The sequence below is a fragment of the Lepisma saccharinum genome, chromosome 5 (assembly GCF_977018435.1).
Source record: "Lepisma saccharinum chromosome 5, izLepSacc3.1, whole genome shotgun sequence".
NCBI lineage: Eukaryota > Metazoa > Arthropoda > Insecta > Zygentoma > Lepismatidae > Lepisma > Lepisma saccharinum.
In genome coordinates, this window is record NC_139233.1 from 28,251,593 (window position 1) to 28,269,946 (window position 18,354).

Here is an 18,354-nt window from a genome sequence, read left to right on the forward strand (position 1 = left end):
TGTCCATTTTGTTCCGAACTTGTGAAACTAATTCACTAATAATTGACTTCGCGAATTTGTGTCACTCTTGGCTAATCACGAAGATGAGGATGAGTGATGAAATTGATGAAGGGACACTCACAAGGAACATCCATGCCCAGTCCAGGATTCGAACCCGGGACCCCTGGCGTAGTAGCACGCTGTGTTAACCACTCCGCCGCGGAGGCCGAGTGTGTGTATGAGAGAGAGAAAGAGAGAGAGAGGAGGAGATAGGGATGGGAGAAAGATAGATAAAGGAGAGAGGGGTGTAAAACAAAAATAGGGAAGAAACAAGAATATAGACAGCTAGGTGGTCGAGCGCTTCAAGTGGTCGACTTAGGAACTCGCCACATGAAGTACCGAGTTCGAATCACGGAATCATGGGTGTGGGTGTTCTTTGTGAATGTCCCTTCATCAGTTTCATCATATCACTCATCCTCATCGACGCGATTAGGTAAAGGTGGGAGCAGTGGTGGCGATTGGGTTCCAAAACTAGGGGAACGAAGGTGCAAAACGTGGGCGGGGGGGGGGGCAAGGACAGTTTACTTTCCCTTGGTACATAAGGTTTAGCATAGTGTGATGATATGATGAAATTGATGAAGGGACACAAAGAACACCCATGTCCCCCAGGTCGGGATTCAAACCCGGGACCTCTGGCGTCGTAGCGCGGTATGCTAACCTCTCCGCCACGGAGGACGGCTATTTCTTCAAGCTGTATACAATTTTGTCGTTCCTTCATCTAAATAGCAAACTTTAAATTATTCAGGAAGGCGTGCACAGTAATGCAGAAGACAAGTAAACTTACGCAACCTACGAGAACTTGTCGTTTGGCCTTGATATTCTAACAGCACCACCAGGAATGAAAAACTTTCGAGATCAATGATTGATCTGAGCCTAGCGTGCAGAAATAAGCCTGTCAAGGCATTGCATTCTCTTCTTGCCCTTGAAAGGTACATTTCCTCGAACGGGAAAACAAGTATTCTTATTTTCTTCCTATTATTTTGCTAACATGTCAAAAGGCGCTGATTCACCAACAGGCTTACCTTCCTGGACATGACATTTCTTAAACGAAATTTTAGAATTGTGTGAAAATTGTAAGAATGAATATGCGGTATATAATAGTTACAGGTTATTTCGAGCAAGCATATCTGGTCGAACAATACACTGAATGGATATGGGATGATGTGGAAGCAAGGTTTCACACAGTCTCAATATTGGCCATTTGTGGAGTCAGCACATCAGCCAAGCACAGCCGGCATTAGTGGGCGGCAACTCGGGCACTCTCCTGAAGCCTCGCGCATCAGGGGCTCCGCGCCAGACCATTCCCATACTGAATAAAAATGAAGCATTTATCCTTATCGGAAAATACAATATTAAAAATAGTCGTAAGATGATAATTTTGTTCTACATTTACAATGCGTAAAGATGCATGACTACGATGTATGGCTCAAGAAGAATTAGCCAAGGATTTAGATATAACATTGAGCCATGGCGAATGTCGTCATATTGAGGGCAGTGATTTACTAGTATGTTGAGAACTGAAAGCGTTTCGTGATCTCTTACCTCAAGAAATTAAAACAGCAGAACAAGCCCTGCAATACATTCGGCATCTTATAGATTCCTTTCCAAACATTTACATTGCATTGAGGATTTTTCTGGCAATGTAGCTAGTGCTGAGAGAAGCTTTTCAAAGCTGAAACTTATCAAAAATTACTTGAGATCAACTACGGCGCATTGAGAAGAGAATTTCTTTGTCTCTAGATTACAATGAGAAGTTTGCATCAAAGAACAAGAAAAGTTTAATTTTGGTAGACAAACTAATAGATTATGCCAATAAAGGCAGTTGAAAGTGAAAATGGAAGTCATAAATGATACTAGTTTCACATTACACAAAATATGTAATATACGATAACTGTATTATAACGATATAATATACTCGTATAACTGTTTATTACTTTCAGAATGAGCAATAGTTTATCCAGAATTTTCAATTAGACGGGATTTTAGGGGATAAAAAGGGTAAAATTTGCACCAAAATGTTAACAGATTATTTCCTGTGAGAAAGTTTACGGGATTTCATTAATGACTGAGATCTCGGTTTTTAAAATTAATCTCAACAATTTTCGTTATAGGCCCGCGCATGTTATGTGTCCTACGCCCCGCACCGACCTAGGGCCGGCCCTGACTTCAGTTACTCTTTTATTAAACGCTGGATTAACTCCCAAAGCCGCTCCATGCAGGAACATAGCTTGAAAAATTCTCCACCTGAGAATTTTTTTTTTTGCCTGCGCTTTTCAATTACACTTCTCTTAACTAGTTTTTTCCAATTCCTTACTTATCTCTACGGTTTTTCAACATCAACATCACAAACATCCATGTGATACCCGGGATTCGAACTTCAGGATGTAAAGTACAATGTTTACTTGACATTATTAGGCTAAGAAAAGGAAGCGGTGCCTATAATTGAGAGAAGCCGTTGTTTTATTCATGACCCAAACGGAAACATGTCCTGGTTCCTTTTGTAAGGAAAGGAATTGAAGTCGGAACACAAAATCCAGGTCGCATCTACACGCGATTAGATTCATGAGACATTTCCCCTGCACGAAGGATTTCTCTGTGAACATTATTTCCTTTCTTTTGATCGGTGTTCTACTAAGAAGGTATTTAGCAGGTTTACCTGGAGGAAGTAGAAAATAATATAGCTTGATCTCTTTGTTTTATGCACAACGATAATTAATATAGTGATTCCCTATTGTACTGGTAATCTAACTGGTATTAATCAATGGCGGGTGACCTTTCATTTAGTCATTGTCCTTTGATTTAATGAAGACTTGCTGCTAGTAAGGGTGATCGTTTAATTTTAGACTTTTTTTTTCTCATTTGGTTTTTGTTGTTTTATGTCGATTTTCTACTACTGTGTGATCACTCGTGCAATGGGTCAAAGGCAATGATACAAATACAACCATGCTTTTCATTTTAATCTTCGGGTAGAGGGGGTGATCGCCTTTCTAGACGTCAAAGAGAGGTTGTGATCACCATTTACTTTTGCGTTAATTTACTGTTTGTTGTTATATTTACAACGCTTTTGGGGCGAACTCAATTTTATACGTCAACGTAATTGTCTCTGTACATACATTACTTTGGATTTTTCCTGATTTTGACGATTCCTGATATTGTACTTTTCTTACCTGCATCACTGCTTATTGATAGGCTGTTATAATACAAAAAAATATCGTTGTAATCTTGGTTGATTTCACTTAATTGACGATTTATCATAAGTTTTTAGCGTCTCCGGAGAGGGATGAAATCACCCCTTTTCCTCCAATCGGCTCAAGATAATAATCCCAACTACGGTTGTTTTGTATTACCCTGACAATATAAAATTGCCCAAAAAGTATTTCATGGGTATCCTTGAAATAAGAAGTTTTCATATTCTTTAAACAGCATCAGTACAACAGTACAAATCAGAAAGTAAAGCCACTCCCCTGTGTAGTGCATCGTGGTATAAAAATACATAGAGCATGATGGTATCATCATCTGGGCTGCATTCTCCAAGTGATGAGAGTTCCAAGCTGTCATTGAGTATTTGTGCGTTTTCTAGGCTGATAGAAAAGGCTATATTGACCTTCAACCAACCCAAAAAGACCCGTTTGCATGAAAACGGTTTGTTTTTGTTTTGTACTGCATTGCCAAACCTAACAGCCTCAGCGGTTTAGCTATGAGGAGTTCCTCCGCTCTCCCCGGCATTCTTGATTCTACTGTGAAAGCACAGCACAAGGTGACTGCCCGAATCGTGATCTCTGACTGAAGGTAAAGCAATAAAGCGACAGCCCTTGCCTCCCTTCATTTAGAGCCGAGTAATGTGGCTTTGTTGTTTCATCTCGTGGACTGTATAGGAGGGTGTGTGATCAACACCACGCTCCGCCACAGTTACCTTAACTCGAAAAAGGAATTGTTATTTCCAATCAGTGGTAGAGCTAATGAAGGCACACGAAGAGCTGCGTTTAATAACACATACAAGACGTAATGTGAACTTACCTTTCGCCTCTCTTCAGCCATCTGCAATTTGTGGGAGATGTCTTCTGGGGTGAATTCCTTCTTGTGCTGCTTCCTTCTCCTCTCCAGCTTCTCGAGTTTCATAGGAGGCAGACGGGCGGACGGCAGGGCCTCACCTCTTGCCGCCATTTCGTCCCTTCTCGCTGCATCGGCGTCCACTATCTCGAAACTGAAACAGAATAACAACAATGTACGACATGCACTCTATTAATTTCTCGACATTCTCTTTAAATATTCAACTAATTCATTCTAATTATTTTAATATTTATTTTATATTTTCATTTTTAATAGTAATTTTGTTAATTTATATGAATATATGTTTATAGAGCTTAATTATAGAGTAAAGCTGTTATGAAAATTATTATACTTTATAAACATTTCTTGAGTTGGTTTAACTCATTTTTTCCTTAAAAACGCAATAAAATTTTATACTAAAAAAATGTTATTAGGGGTATTAATGGAACTTCACCACTAAACATGAAATTTATCAGCTTCCTCTCAATAATATACCCCCTTAACTGCGAAATAATCCAACTCTTATTTTTAACTATAATATGCCTCCCTTCATCCTCAATTAATTAAATAAGGGTATTATATTCATATAATACCAACTCAGGTTGGCACTGATTGCATCATAACAACATAAAAAATCTCATATATTAGAGCTGCTGGGTTTCGGAATCGAGTCCCGCTTCTAGAACACACTCGAGTCTGTAATGAATAAATTGAGGATTTATATGCAAATGCAGAATTTTGTTGAAAAAGACATATGTCGAAAGTGATTGTTTTCTTAATAAGTTTAGAATTTATAGGCGAATTCACGTTTTATAACTTCAACACACGTAAGATGCTGTCTTTCAAATCATCTCTTCATCGTTGTTCTTAATGGGTGTCTTTTCAATTTCATCATATGAACACTCATCTTCGTGATTAGCCAAAAGTGGCAGAAATGAAGCTCAAAAGAAGAATATATAAGTATAATGGAAAAAATGAAGATGTACTCTCATTAGGAATCGAGTCTGGGGTCTCTTGATACTTATTTTGATTCATGGTCTCTCTTCCTAAGGTTCGACTCTCGGACATGTCATTTACTTGTGAATATTAGTTCCTTCATCGATTGCATGTAAGCATCATCAATTCTCTTGATCAACCTAAATAGGCATAAAAATGGCGTGAACCAAAAATGTCAATTAGAATGAACACATTCGTTGTGTATACATGTCTAGGTCGTCCGACATTGATTTATTCAACGGTTCCCAGTGGCTGTCCACATAGTCAATATATCGACACTTTTGTGTCAACCTCCAACAGGGCTTGCTTAATTTCAATAAAACGCTACGTTGTCAGTGGACGTTCTACATGACACCTGTGCAGAATTACTGGCAAATAGCGTCGCTTCAAAATACCTATCAAACGGCACCACAATGGCGGGGTGAATATTAGCACCTTGCACTCCACCAACCCTTGTTCAGTCTTTAAAATGGATGTGGAAGAAGCAGCTATCGCTATTGTTCTGGCATCGTGTCGTACGTGAAGGTTGAAAATAGGAAACTCGATGTTAAGCTTCACCCAATGGTACAGAAGCAATCGACCAAAGGAAATTGTAAAATAAACTGCAACAAACAAGCATATATGTTTTAAAATTCTCATTTGAGTACTCTTCAGTGGGCCCTACTATGAGCAGGACCCTGGTTTTTGTACAATTACAAATTTTTTCCTTTGTATGTAACCAGCATGCGAATTGCACTGTTAGGAACGATATAGTGATTATCATGTTATACATATTTACATATTTTCAGGTATATTATATTTTTCAGCTTATTACTTTACATTAAATGTGATATTTGCTCAATTTCTACAATTATCATCCAGTAATGCTAATATTTTTTTTTGGGACAAATATTGAAAATGTGATTTTTCTAAAATTCGGTAATTTGTATCTGTTTATGACAGACCCGTCACCATAACTTCACTTAATCTTGCTGTATGCCATGAAAAATACCGCAAAAATCTATGCTCCGTGTGTACTTTGTTCTTTCCTACTGACATATTTCTCAAAATATTCCAGATGGCGTAGTGGTAACGTCGTCGCCTTGTCATCAAGGATCCACGGGTTTGATATCTGCTGGAGGTGCATAGTGATTTCGACTCCACTTGAAACTGTAGGCGCAGTCTCGATTAGCCTATCTGTGCGTACGTAAAGTGGACTTAAAACCTCAAATAATCCCTCCCGATTCTGTGAAGAGTAATTGCAAGTCAGCAGTTACGGAATTTTCGAGAAATACACTTGAGCCCGAAAGAAATTACACAGGAATGTTCTTCTTAATTTATTATCCTTTATTGGAGAGTTTGTTCATTCCCGAAAATTCTCCTTGTTGCTTCGGTGTCATAAAGAACACATTGTATTTCAGCGTAGGAAGGCAGTTAAATTAGCGATTGCGATGGGCTTATCCAGGGTGGTAATTGAAAGGGAAGGGGGGGAGGCTATATACATAATGTATATCCCTGTGCTTCAACTGTGGTTACTAGAAGCTCCACTCTCACTGGAAATTTTTCAAATACCAAATTTATCTCATTATCTTACCTGACCCCTCCTGCCGCCTTGTTTTTTGCCGTGGCGATGAGTCCTTCCTCCTGTAGCCTGTGAATAATTTCCTGCTCCTCCAAGCGACTCTTCTGGTACCCACTGAGCATGCGCGGACATGCCTGGCCAGTGATAGTCAAATCTGAAATAAATGAACAACCGTTATCTACTACTGTCGGATACGACCAAGTGCTAGAAGTGAAACTCAATGGCAATCTTTAATTTCTTTTCGCACACAATGTAACCAAATATTTGCCTCTTTCCTAGACGGAGGTGAAGAGTGTACAGTGGCCGTCACGATCACCTGATCTTAACCTACTTTGGTAACAAATCTGAATAAGCCCTTGTCGACATCGATTGTTGCTCCGTCTAACAAACAATAACAACCAAAGAATAATCTGTATTTTGCGATCGCCTAGCTGATGCCACGAATATTCGAAAATACAGTATGTATGTGTTATTTTAATCACTATTGGGAATGTATGTTTGTGTGTAAGTTGTGTGGATATTGATTGATTGATTGATTTGATTTATTTTACTTCGTATTTCTGCCGCTTTTGGCTAATCTCGAAGATGGGGATGAGTGATGATATGATGTAATCGGTGAAGGGACACTCACGAAGAACACCCATGCCCAAGCTGGGATTCGAACCCGGGACCAATTGCGACGTAGCGTGATTTGCTAACCACTCCGCCACGGAGGCCGGCGTGTGTGGTGTGTGTGTGTGTGTGTGTAAGTGTGTGTGTGTGTGTGTGTGTGTGTGTGTATGGGTCACTCATTGTAGTATCTGAATTATTATTTTTCATTTATGTTCGATAAAATCTTTCATGTTAAATAATTTATTTCAGTGTCATAAATACATGTAATTGTCCAGGGTTAGGTGGTAGTGCAGCCTAAGCTCAACCTCGATATGCAGTACATAAATATAATTATCTGTTCTATATCTTGTTTGATAAGTGCTTGTGTTTCCCTGTTTCTCTCACATATTTCGATATTTCCCAGTTTTCTGAAATTTTTGGCTTCAGAAATCTTCATCCGGAGGAAATTTTTACTGATATGTTATCAAGCATTTTTTTTAACAAAACTGGAACATCTGTCGTAGAATAGTAATATGTACTATCGTACCGGGATAATAGTAAGCATGGACCTCGGGAAGGTGGGGTAAGGGCGGGGTACTCTCTCCTTGAAAATGAAATCTAAAAAAGTATATTTCACAAATATAATTTCATTTTAGTCACAGTATGTTAATTATATTTCGGGCGTGGCAGAAACATGACAAGTTTTAACTTCACTGCATGTCATCACATTCAAGGAGTAAGAAGAGATGGAAATTCATACCATTCAGATGTAAATAAATAACTTGATTTCTGTAAAAATAATGGTCTTATCAACAGGCCCGTACCAAGGATTTATTTTTAGGGAGGGGCCAGACCCGAAATGTTCAAATAGTTCTGTGTTTCCCAAATTAACAATGTCTTCAAATTTCCTTCAATTTTCTTATGCGAGCGCCTTGAAAAGTCATGATAATTCTATGTTTAGATAATAATATATTTATAAATTAAGTCTAGCGTGTTAGCAATTATTATTACAATAAAGAACATGTCTAAATGTGAGTTAACAAAAAAATTATAATAAAGATACATTTTCTATCACGACTGCAGTTTGAAAAAGTCGGGACTGTGATTAAAAGTAACGCACTGTCCTGACTAAATCGGTGAATCGGACGTCTGGGAGCCTTGTATCAATTATTATAAAATTAAAACTACCCAATATTGCAGGCCGGAAACTTATACACAATAAACACATTAATTGATGCAGATTTATACAAATTTGAAAATTCAACGATGTTATTTTAGTAGTTTTTTATAGGTTCACATTTAAACATTTCAGGATTCGAGGGGGGGGCATGGTCCCATGGCCCCCCTCCTGGGTACGGGCCTTCTTATCAATAAGAAGTAGGCTACTGTAGGAAGGAAAAATATAATACCAGGAAAAGTATACTAAACTTTCGTCTACACTAGAAAAACATCAAAATTCATGTAGAGAGAATCTGGCATTTTCCCAAGCCACAACATAATTAGGCCACTTCACGGAAGACGTCTTAATTGATAGCATATTCATTGAACATTAGTAATAACTTTACACAAAATCGCCACGATATGCATACCTGATGCATTTTCTCTTTGTGAATTCTCAATTCCAAACACTTGCACGTATATTCATAAAGCATAAATTCAGTTTTTTTTTTTCCTTTGGAAAAATCCCTTTCATAACAACCCCGACTCTGGTCTGCAATTTGAACTTATTTCTTGTTTGCTCGACGTTCATTTGTTGATCTTTCCATGCTTCTAAGGAATGTGAAAATTTAATCGAATCGATCGTCTCCCAGAAACGGGAAAAGAAACACCGAGACGCAATACAGGAGTCGATATTCTGCGACCTACAAGTACTCCAGTTACCCATTTCGAAAGTGCATGTAATATTTACATTCCATGGAGTATATACGCGTACACGCAGGCATCGATTGCCGTCAACCCTTCCTTTTAGTATAACACGCACCCTTGCGTGCGTTCACGTCCGCAAATGAATGGGGAGGGGCGGAGGGTTGAAATTGATGTTTCTATAAATAAGTTTCATAAGAGTGGAACGATTACGTTGTTGTCCCAGACCTTCATTTGTTTCACATACTTCGAGCAGTATTTTAACAGAAGGCGTGTTATGTCATAAAATGGAGTCTTAAATATTTATTATTGCCAGTTCTGTCCCCCTTGCTCGTTTCGCTTCAATTTCTATTATGTGAATTTGTGTGAACGTTTTGAATGCACTAATTAATGTTTTCCTGATCTTACTGTTTCTGCCTACTTTCTTTTCTACTTTTCTTTGTTTTTGTTGATTATATTTTTGTTCTTTGTGTTTGAAGTACTATTAAATCTGAAGAATATATAATTTTTCCGAGAACGCAATCCTTTGTTGCCCACCCAGCGTTGTATAAAGTGGGTACCTGGAAAAACTCTGGGGGCTAAAGGCGGCCAGGGGCGTGGTGCAGATCAAGAAAGCGTGGGGCCCTAACTCCACACACCCTATACACCTTCATGGCGTGGTGCAAAGCACAGGGGCAGCACTTTACTTTTTTACTTTTACGCAATCCTTTGTTTGCTAGCGTTTCAACATTAGGCGGCAGTCAGAAATTCAAAAAATTATGCTACAAAATCCCCTGCTGCAAGTAAATAATAATTATGATAATAATTCATAAGCATACACCTCTTGAATTTGTTTCCAGAGAGAACGTCAATCCAATGATGTTGAAGCTGTCAGTGTGTGTGTGGAAGAGAAGCAGCGAAAGGAAGAGAGAGAGAAAGAGAGAGAGAGAGAGGTGTAAGACACGTTCAGGAGAAAAGAGAGAGAGAAGAACGAAAACTTACGTATGTTGCTGTGGCTATAAACATTCGGAATTAGTAATGCCAGAGAGTTAGTTCAAAATTCATTACTGTAAGCAAACAATAACAATTGTAAAGTTTGCAGTAGCACGTCCAGGAAATATTTTTACGTGAAGTATTATGACTTTTTTTTAAGCCGGAGCTCGTGCACTTAGGGACAGAACTTATGGCACAACTAGGTATATTTTAGGAGCTGCGGTAGTCTAGTCGATCTGACTGCCATGCGAGAGACCCGGGTTCGATTCCCGGGGTGGGCGATCTAAGGTCGGAATTGTTCCGACCTTGCCCCCACATAAACCGGCCCTGGGGCTCACCCAGCCTCAAATAAATGGCTACCTGGGGGTAAAGACGGCCGGAGCGTGGTGTTGATCACATCACCCCCCAACATGGCCGAGATGGATAGAATGTGTGGGGCCCTACCCGCACTTCGCCCTATATATGCGTCGTGCCATGGTGCAAAGTGCACGGGGACGTTTATAGTTTTTTACCATCTTTTACATGTGTACATGACTGTTTATTTTTTTTAAAACAATATGGGTTAAATGGGAGGTTAATCTTCATCGTCCCCTTCCTGGGTATGCTACTGATATAGATCTTTTCAGTTCTTACTGCGGACGCTCTACAAGCTGGCAAGGGAGTGGGGAGCGGGGAACCGACCAATCAATCGCGATAAGAAACGCAGCAGCATGTAGAAAGGGCTACAGCCGGATTGCGCACACTTTTCCGGTTTTATCAGTGGTATCTGATAAGCCGTTGACAAACTGTCACAATGTACAGGATTGCGCACAAAAAATGAGGCGATGTTGTCAGATGTAAAATGTTCTCAAGCCGTTCTCACTTCTGTTGTGTTTGTTTGTGGGTGTGTGTGGACGTACACGTGTTCTTGCTGGAAGGGTAGCATTAGATAGGCATAGAGGATGAATTTGTTGGACTAGAATGTAATGGTCGGTGTATCTCCGTATTTATACCGAAGATCACGAGCTTCGATTGACAGAAGTGTTTGTTGTGCAGTCATTACTCTAACCTAACCTAACCTAACTTCTGAGTTTGAATAAATTGGTATGAAAATTGTATCTTGAAAACATCAATAGTGACTTACTGTATTATGTAAATTGGTATGAAAATTGTATCTTGACTTGCTACATTTACTGGTCAAATTATATTTTTTATTTAATCCTTAAGAGATTTACTATTTTATTTCTAATTTCTCTCTCTCTCTTCTTGTCTAAAGAAAAAAAACAGTTTTGCGCACAGACTCTAAAGCTATCAAAGTGGCAACGTTCGATCAAAATCGTGCGCAATTCGGGTGCGGTGTGTAGAACGAGGTTCACGTAGTACTTATTCCCGCCACGGCGCCACCGCTGTTGTCTGGTTGGTCTGTGGCGTAGTCCCCACTCCCCACTTCCCTTACCAGTTTATAGAGCGCCCGCCGTAAGAACTGAAGAGACCTACAGTAAGATAGATTGAACGGAGAGCACTTACCAATTTCCCTCGAAGGGTTGAATTCTTCTTCCACTTGTCGCACTAGGTTCGGTGCTGAGTGTTCTGTTATGACGAAGCCATACTCTTCGTCTAACTCATATACTCCGGAGTCAGCCGAGTCGGTGCTCTGGGCCGACCCTGACTTGGACACGTGAGGCTGGTTGAATCTTCTGCAGTCCAGAGATTCCTGGAAGAAAAGGGACGAGAAATTCAGTGCTTAGGTTGATACATTGTGAAATTTGTAACTGTTATACCTCTAAATAGGTTAGGTTAGTTGAAACAGAAATTCAATTATTTTTAATAGCAGAAATTTAACGGCTATTTATACCTCAAGGCAACCACTGGCTTAGCGCTTCCAGATATTTCAGAAAAAAATACAGAACAATTATTCTTCAAAATCAACTCAAGGCAGCGAATGTTTAACGTGTTTACTATTAAATCGTGAACAAACCATGATTGAATTTCCATAACTTGGAAGGCAAGAAATGAAAGAAAATGTGGAATTATGTTAATTTAGTGTTGGGTTTTGGTTTCAATACTTTGAGTAGAATTATTAAAATTCAGAGCAGCATAATGAACTGATACGATATGTGCACAGAACACGATGTCAGCGAGGTTTAGACATTCTCAAAGAAATCTCTGCAACGTTTCAAAGCATTGTTGATTATGGAATACGTATACGTTCATTAGTAAGTTACCAAGTTGACTCAATAACTTCGAACCTAGTTATATGGAACAAAAGCACGCCCGAGGATCTTTGTCAGGGCAACGGGCCATCTTAACGTAAAACGTATTTTACGGGAGGCCTCCCCGGTGGAATTATCGCCTTGTACTTAAGGGATCCCGGGTCCTATACCCGGTGGTAGCAGATACTGATTCGATTCCCACTCTAAACTGTAGGTCCAGTCCCGATTAGCCTAACTGTGCATAAAGTATTTTACGGGACGTCTGGGACACCTACACTGACAGCCACACTTCATACTTACAACAAGGAAGAACAAATTTTCTATCTAGTCCATTTTATTTATAGAGCCGAACTGTAGTTCTTCAAATTACATAATACAATTACAGTAGATTGACCTAACTTTTTTAGTAATGTTTCCTGTCAATGCTGTATCTTTTACTTACTATCGTGTCAGGCCCGTAGCCGGACAGGGGCCAGGGGGGGAGAAGGCCCTGGCACTGCCGTCAGCCCCATGACAGTAGGTCGTATCGTAAAACTACGTATTTTGTATAATTTGTTTAAAGTGAATAGTGAAAATGTATACAGCAGATATTATTATGCTCACAACTTGGTGAAGGATAAATTCACAGAACATGAACAGCAGCTATTACGTTCGTTCATCTTGTTTAGGAGCCGAAGTCTACGTAGCAGCAAGTATTTAGAAGATTCTCTAGGCTTCGGAAAGTTCTTTCACAGGGGAGGTTCTTTATGTGTACCATCGCTGATCCTGTTGCGGCCTTCCGTTTAGACAGAAATCTGTTACTTTGACGTCATCATCCACATTCCTTTCACTCCAAGTTTTGGGAACGAAAAAGAGTTTTACTGCTTTGGCCGCGGGTGAATGTACGATAGGCACTATGGTTGAATATTGTGTAATTTTCCTTGCGTGATATAAATATCTGCATCATCAAAAGTAGTATGGAGTGTGCAGTAGGATGATGTCAGTAGCAGTAAATTAACACTTCAACATGTTTTAGAAGATATTCGCGATTAAAATTACCACGTGAGCGCTAGTGTCGCTTCCAATATGGCCGTTCTATGTAAGATAAATCCTTGTTTACGTCCAGTTAGTAGCAGCGCGTGCTAATGGCTGTTAAGGGAAACACGTTGAAGTTACTCAATATTTTTAAATATTGCAAAAACGATGTGAATACCAGAAACTATAACAATGGTGAAGCTGTGCTGAGAACGAAGCATTTAATTATAATAGGCAAAAATAATACAGGAACAGACGAAACTAATATGTAAGCACTGGTCCTTCAAAGCAAGGCTGTATCATCTACTACACCTCATGTTGTAACTGAGGCTCTCGAAAATGATTTGAAAATGAAGCAATGACTTGAAAAGATGGGCTAGGAGAAAATTACGAACGTATCGTTGCAGTTCTTCCTCCAAAAAGGCAGGCTAGTTTAATAATAATAATAATAATAATAATAATAATAATAATAATAATAATAATAATAATAATAATAATAATAATAATAATAATAATAATAGAATTCACAATTTCATGACCAGGCTTGCAGGCTATCTTCAATGAAAAATGACATCGTTCTGAATGAAACAGCAATACACTAATAATAACACGAAAAAATGGTGTCTATCTTCGCACTTAATACTTGCGCCTGTTCCAAATTTCACACATGCTTATCTGAATGCAGTGTGCAAGATACTGCCTTACTTTTCGAAAAAATGTTTTATATATAAAGTAAAACTTCTTTTTTCATGGTAATATATAATCATGTTTCGAAATATAAAGTGAACATACTCGTGCATTCTTCGTAATTTCCTTGCCGCATTTCAGCGTTTTTCCCCATGCCAGTCTTCTGTTAATCAATTGTTTTCCCTGATTTATTTACAAATTTCATTTTGTACATACATTCGTAAAAACTTTTCACTTCTTCTGATCCAAAAAAACATTTCAAGCCAAAAACTGAACAGTAGACGTTACTTTTTCGTACACTACCCATGCTTTGAACAACTTCAACACAGCAAAGTATGCTACATAGGGTGGTTCCTGAAAATCTCATCAGATGGCATATCATATAATTTTAATCTCGAATAGAAAAAACTGTAGTATTTGTGTGGTATTTCTAAATTTTATATTTTATATTAGCTTAATGCTTCTCCCCCCACAAAAGAAGCCTACGCAAAATTTACCTTCATTTAATACTGTCAAACTTTTGAAAAATCAACTTGGTTTAAAAGGTCTCCCCACGATAACCCGCGAGCTCCCTGGAGATCAATTCTAGCTAAGGGTCTGTATCGTGTTGAAGGAATTGCACTCTCTCCACATTGCGTTTTTGCTCTCTAGCAATGGAATGTTTTGTGTTTGGAGCGTGCAAAAGCAGGAAGTGTTTGGAGCGTGCTATAAAAACAAAAGCAGAAAGTGTTTGGAGCGTGCTTTAAAAAACAAAAGCAGGAAGTGTTTGGAGTGTGCTTTAAAAACTAAAGCAAGAAGTGTTTAGAGCGTGCTATAAAAACAAAAGCAGGAAGTGTTTGGAGCGTGTTATAAAAACAAAAGCAGGAAGTGTTTGGAGCGTGCTTTAAAAAACAAAAGCAGGAAGTGTTTGGAGTGTGCTTTAAAAAACAAAAGCAGGAAGTGTTTGGAGCGTGCTATAAAAACAAAAGCAGAAAGTGTTTGGAGCGTGCTTTAAAAAACAAAAGCAGGAAGTATTTGGAGTGTGCTTTAAAAACTAAAGCAAGAAGTGTTTGGAGCGTGCTATAAAAACAAAAGCAGGAAGTGTTTGGAGCGTGTTATAAAAACAAAAGCAGGAAGTGTTTGGAGTGTGCTTTAAAAACTAAAGCAAGAAGTGTTTGGATCGTGCTATAAAAACAAAAGCAGGAAGTGTTTGGAGCGTGTTATAAAAACAAAAGCAGGAAGTGTTTGGAGCGTGCTTTAAAAAACAAAAGCAGGAAGTATTTGGAGTGTGCTTTAAAAACTAAAGCAAGAAGTGTTTGGAGCGTGCTATAAAAACAAAAGCAGGAAGTGTTTGGAGCGTGTTATAAAAACAAAAGCAGGAAGTGTTTGGAGTGTGCTTTAAAAACTAAAGCAAGAAGTGTTTGGATCGTGCTATAAAAACAAAAGCAGGAAGTGTTTGGAGCGTGTTATAAAAACAAAAGCAGGAAGTGTTTGGAGCGTGCTTTAAAAAACAAAAGCAGGAAGTGTTTGGAGCGTGCTATAAAAACAAAAGCAGGAAGTGTTTGGAGCGTGCTATAAAAACAAAAGCAGAAAGTGTTTGGAGCGTGCTTTAAAAAACAAAAGCCGGAAGTGTTTGGAGTGTGCTTTAAAAACTAAAGCAAGAAGTGTTTAGAGCGTGCTATAAAAACAAAAGCAAGAAGTGTTTGGAGCGTGCTATAAAAACAAAAGCAGAAAGTGTTTGGAGCGTGCTTTAAAAAACAAAAGCAGGAAGAGTTTGGAGTGTGCTTTAAAAACTAAAGCAAGAAGTGTTTGGAGCGTGCTATAAAAACAAAAGCAGGAAGTGTTTGGAGCGTGTTATAAAAACAAAAGCAGGAAGTGTTTGGAGCGTGCTTTAAAAAAACAAAAGCAGGAAGTGTTTGGAGCGTCCTTTAAAAAACAAAAGCAGGAAGTGTTTGGAGCGTGCTATAAAAACAAAAAAGGAAGTGTTTGGAGCGTGTTATAAAAACAAAAGTAGGAAGTGTTTGGAGCGTGCTATAAAAACAAAAGCAGGAAGTGTTTGGAGCGTACTTTAAAAACAAAAGCAGGAAGTGTTTGGAGTGTGCTTTAAAAACAAAAGCAAGAAGTGTTTGGAGTGTGCTTTAAAAACAAAAGCAAGAAGTGTTTGGAGCGTGCTATAAAAAAAAGCAGGAAGTGTTTGGAGCGTGCTTTAAAAAAACAAAAGCAGGAAGTGTTTGGAGCGTCCTTTAAAAAACAAAAGCAGGAAGTGTTTGGAGCGTGCTATAAAAACAAAAAAGGAAGTGTTTGGAGCGTGTTATAAAAACAAAAGCAGGAAGTGTTTGGAGCGTGCTATAAAAACAAAAGCAGGAAGTGTTTGGAGCGTACTTTAAAAACAAAAGCAGGAAGTGTTTGGAGTGTGCTTTAAAAACAAAAGCAAGAAGTGTTTGGAGCGTGCTATAAAAAAAAAGCAGGAAGTGTTTGGATCGTGCTATAAAAACAAAAGCAGGAAGTGTTTGGAGCGTGCTAAAAAAGCAGGAAGTGTTTGGAGCGTGCTATAAAAACAAAAGGAGGAAGTGTTTGGAGCGTGCTATAAAAACAAAAGCAGGAAGTGTTAAACTAAGCTCCATGGCGCAACAGTGCTGTAAAGGCCATGGCGGCTTTTTCATTGGGTGACAGGTGGTCAGTGATACTGCGAAAATAGATTGTGTGTTTAGGATTTTCTGCACAGGATCTAAATTTCAGGTCAGACGCAGATAAGCTAATTTGGAGAACAGACACTTTCAAGTTGGACCCGAACCACAGAAACTAACTCAAGTCAGGAACCTGTGATTCCAAAATGACAGAGTTAACTAGTATGGTATCTATGAGCATATAAAAGTAATCTTAAAGTAAAAACAATCTTAAAATAAAATGAAAGTAAATAACGCATGTAAAAGACACATCCGTCTACCTTCTCTTTCTGGGATATTTCACACTTTTGATGAGAAAAAATAAGGTGAACAGACTCTCAAACATCGACGGAAGAAGCTGAGAAAACATCGTTTCTATTTAATGCTACCATTAGAACATAGCTACTTTTTGCTTGGATGTATGCAGAGACGTAGCTAGAAATTTCAGCGCCCGGGGCTAGAATAGAATTTGGCACCTTTTGCAAGAAACCTAAAACGTATTGCTATTCAACAATTTCATCATATCGTCGCCCATCCTCCTCATCGCTAATTAGCAAAAGTAGCAGAAAAACGAAGAAAAATACAAATCAATCAGTCAATCAAGATTAGCCTAATGAGCAGAAAGATAACTTTTTGTTCCCTAAAAAGCACCTTGCATAAAATACAAATGCTTCTACAGCAATCTTAGTTCTAAAGTATATGGGCAATTTTAATTTCAACACAAGTTCAACCGGAAAATATAAAATGTTAAAGATCAAATTATGGTTATCATTATTAAATTAGTACTAGTGTTGAATTATTAATAAATAGTAGCCACAACACGCTGAAGGCTGTCAACTGTGAGAAGGAAGACAATATAAACAAATGGACGCGGGAAATACTATTATTTAGTCTGGATGTTGCGCATAGAAACATAGCAGATTTGGTAAAGTCATGCCACGCAATTGTAAAGTTGTATGACTTAATTCTATGAATTAGGCACATAGTATAGGGTCTATGTGTGAATGTAAGTGCTGACTTGAGAATTAAGTAATCGGCATGCAGTTATTTCTCACAAGTCACGTGGTTCTGTTTAGTTACTTCATTCTTTCAGTTGATGAGGAATAGCATACCTCCTAGGAAGATCAATTTAAGTAATGCTATGGACTTCGGACACACCCTGTAGGCGAATGCCTATTCTAACAAGGGTACCTGCCAACAGCCTGTCACAAAGAGGTTTCTCACGTTCCACTTAACTATCTTCTACGAGTAGGATAATAACGCCCATTCACAGACAACGTCATTTTTTAATAGCTCCATGAAACAACGCAATTTCTGGCATGGTCGATTTCGTTTCGAGCTGCCGTGAGACAATAAGAGGAAGCGATGCCCTTATCGATTCAGTGTAAAACTTTGATAGGCAATGTCCGGGCAAATACACTCTCGCATTTTTCTTTCATGATTGTTTCTGCGTTGTTGAGAGCTTCCTAAATGCCAGCAGGTGCCCAGAAAACCAGGCATGCAAATATCAAGGCGTTTCGATGAAGGGTTCTCGGAAAAGGATCTTTTCACAAGCTTGAAGGAAATAGGAGGGGTTTCTAGCACAAGTGGCGCCAAGTTCTTCCATATGTAATGCTCGTGTCCTGTGGTATTGCATCAGAAAGGGGTTGGTGCGGAAAAGAGAACGTACCCAAGAAACTGAATGATATTTGAATGTTGAATTCTGTTCGGAGGAGAGGAACAAAAGTTGACCAGAGGCGGACCC

General features: G+C 38.8%; 1 protein-coding gene across 1 annotated transcript in view; it reads right to left on the reverse strand.

Annotated features, from left to right (window-relative positions):
• The window catches only part of LOC145988270 (uncharacterized), a 45,858-nt gene that overhangs the window by 21,302 nt on the left and 6,202 nt on the right, over nucleotides 1–18,354 (reverse strand). Inside the window, exons 2-4 of the mRNA XM_083123135.1 lie at nucleotides 11,579–11,765; nucleotides 6,659–6,800; nucleotides 4,057–4,243 (exon numbers count right to left, since the gene is read on the reverse strand). Of these exons, the coding sequence (XP_082979261.1) occupies nucleotides 4,057–4,243; nucleotides 6,659–6,800; nucleotides 11,579–11,765 (516 nt within the window). The remainder of the gene's footprint in view (nucleotides 1–4,056; nucleotides 4,244–6,658; nucleotides 6,801–11,578; nucleotides 11,766–18,354) is intronic.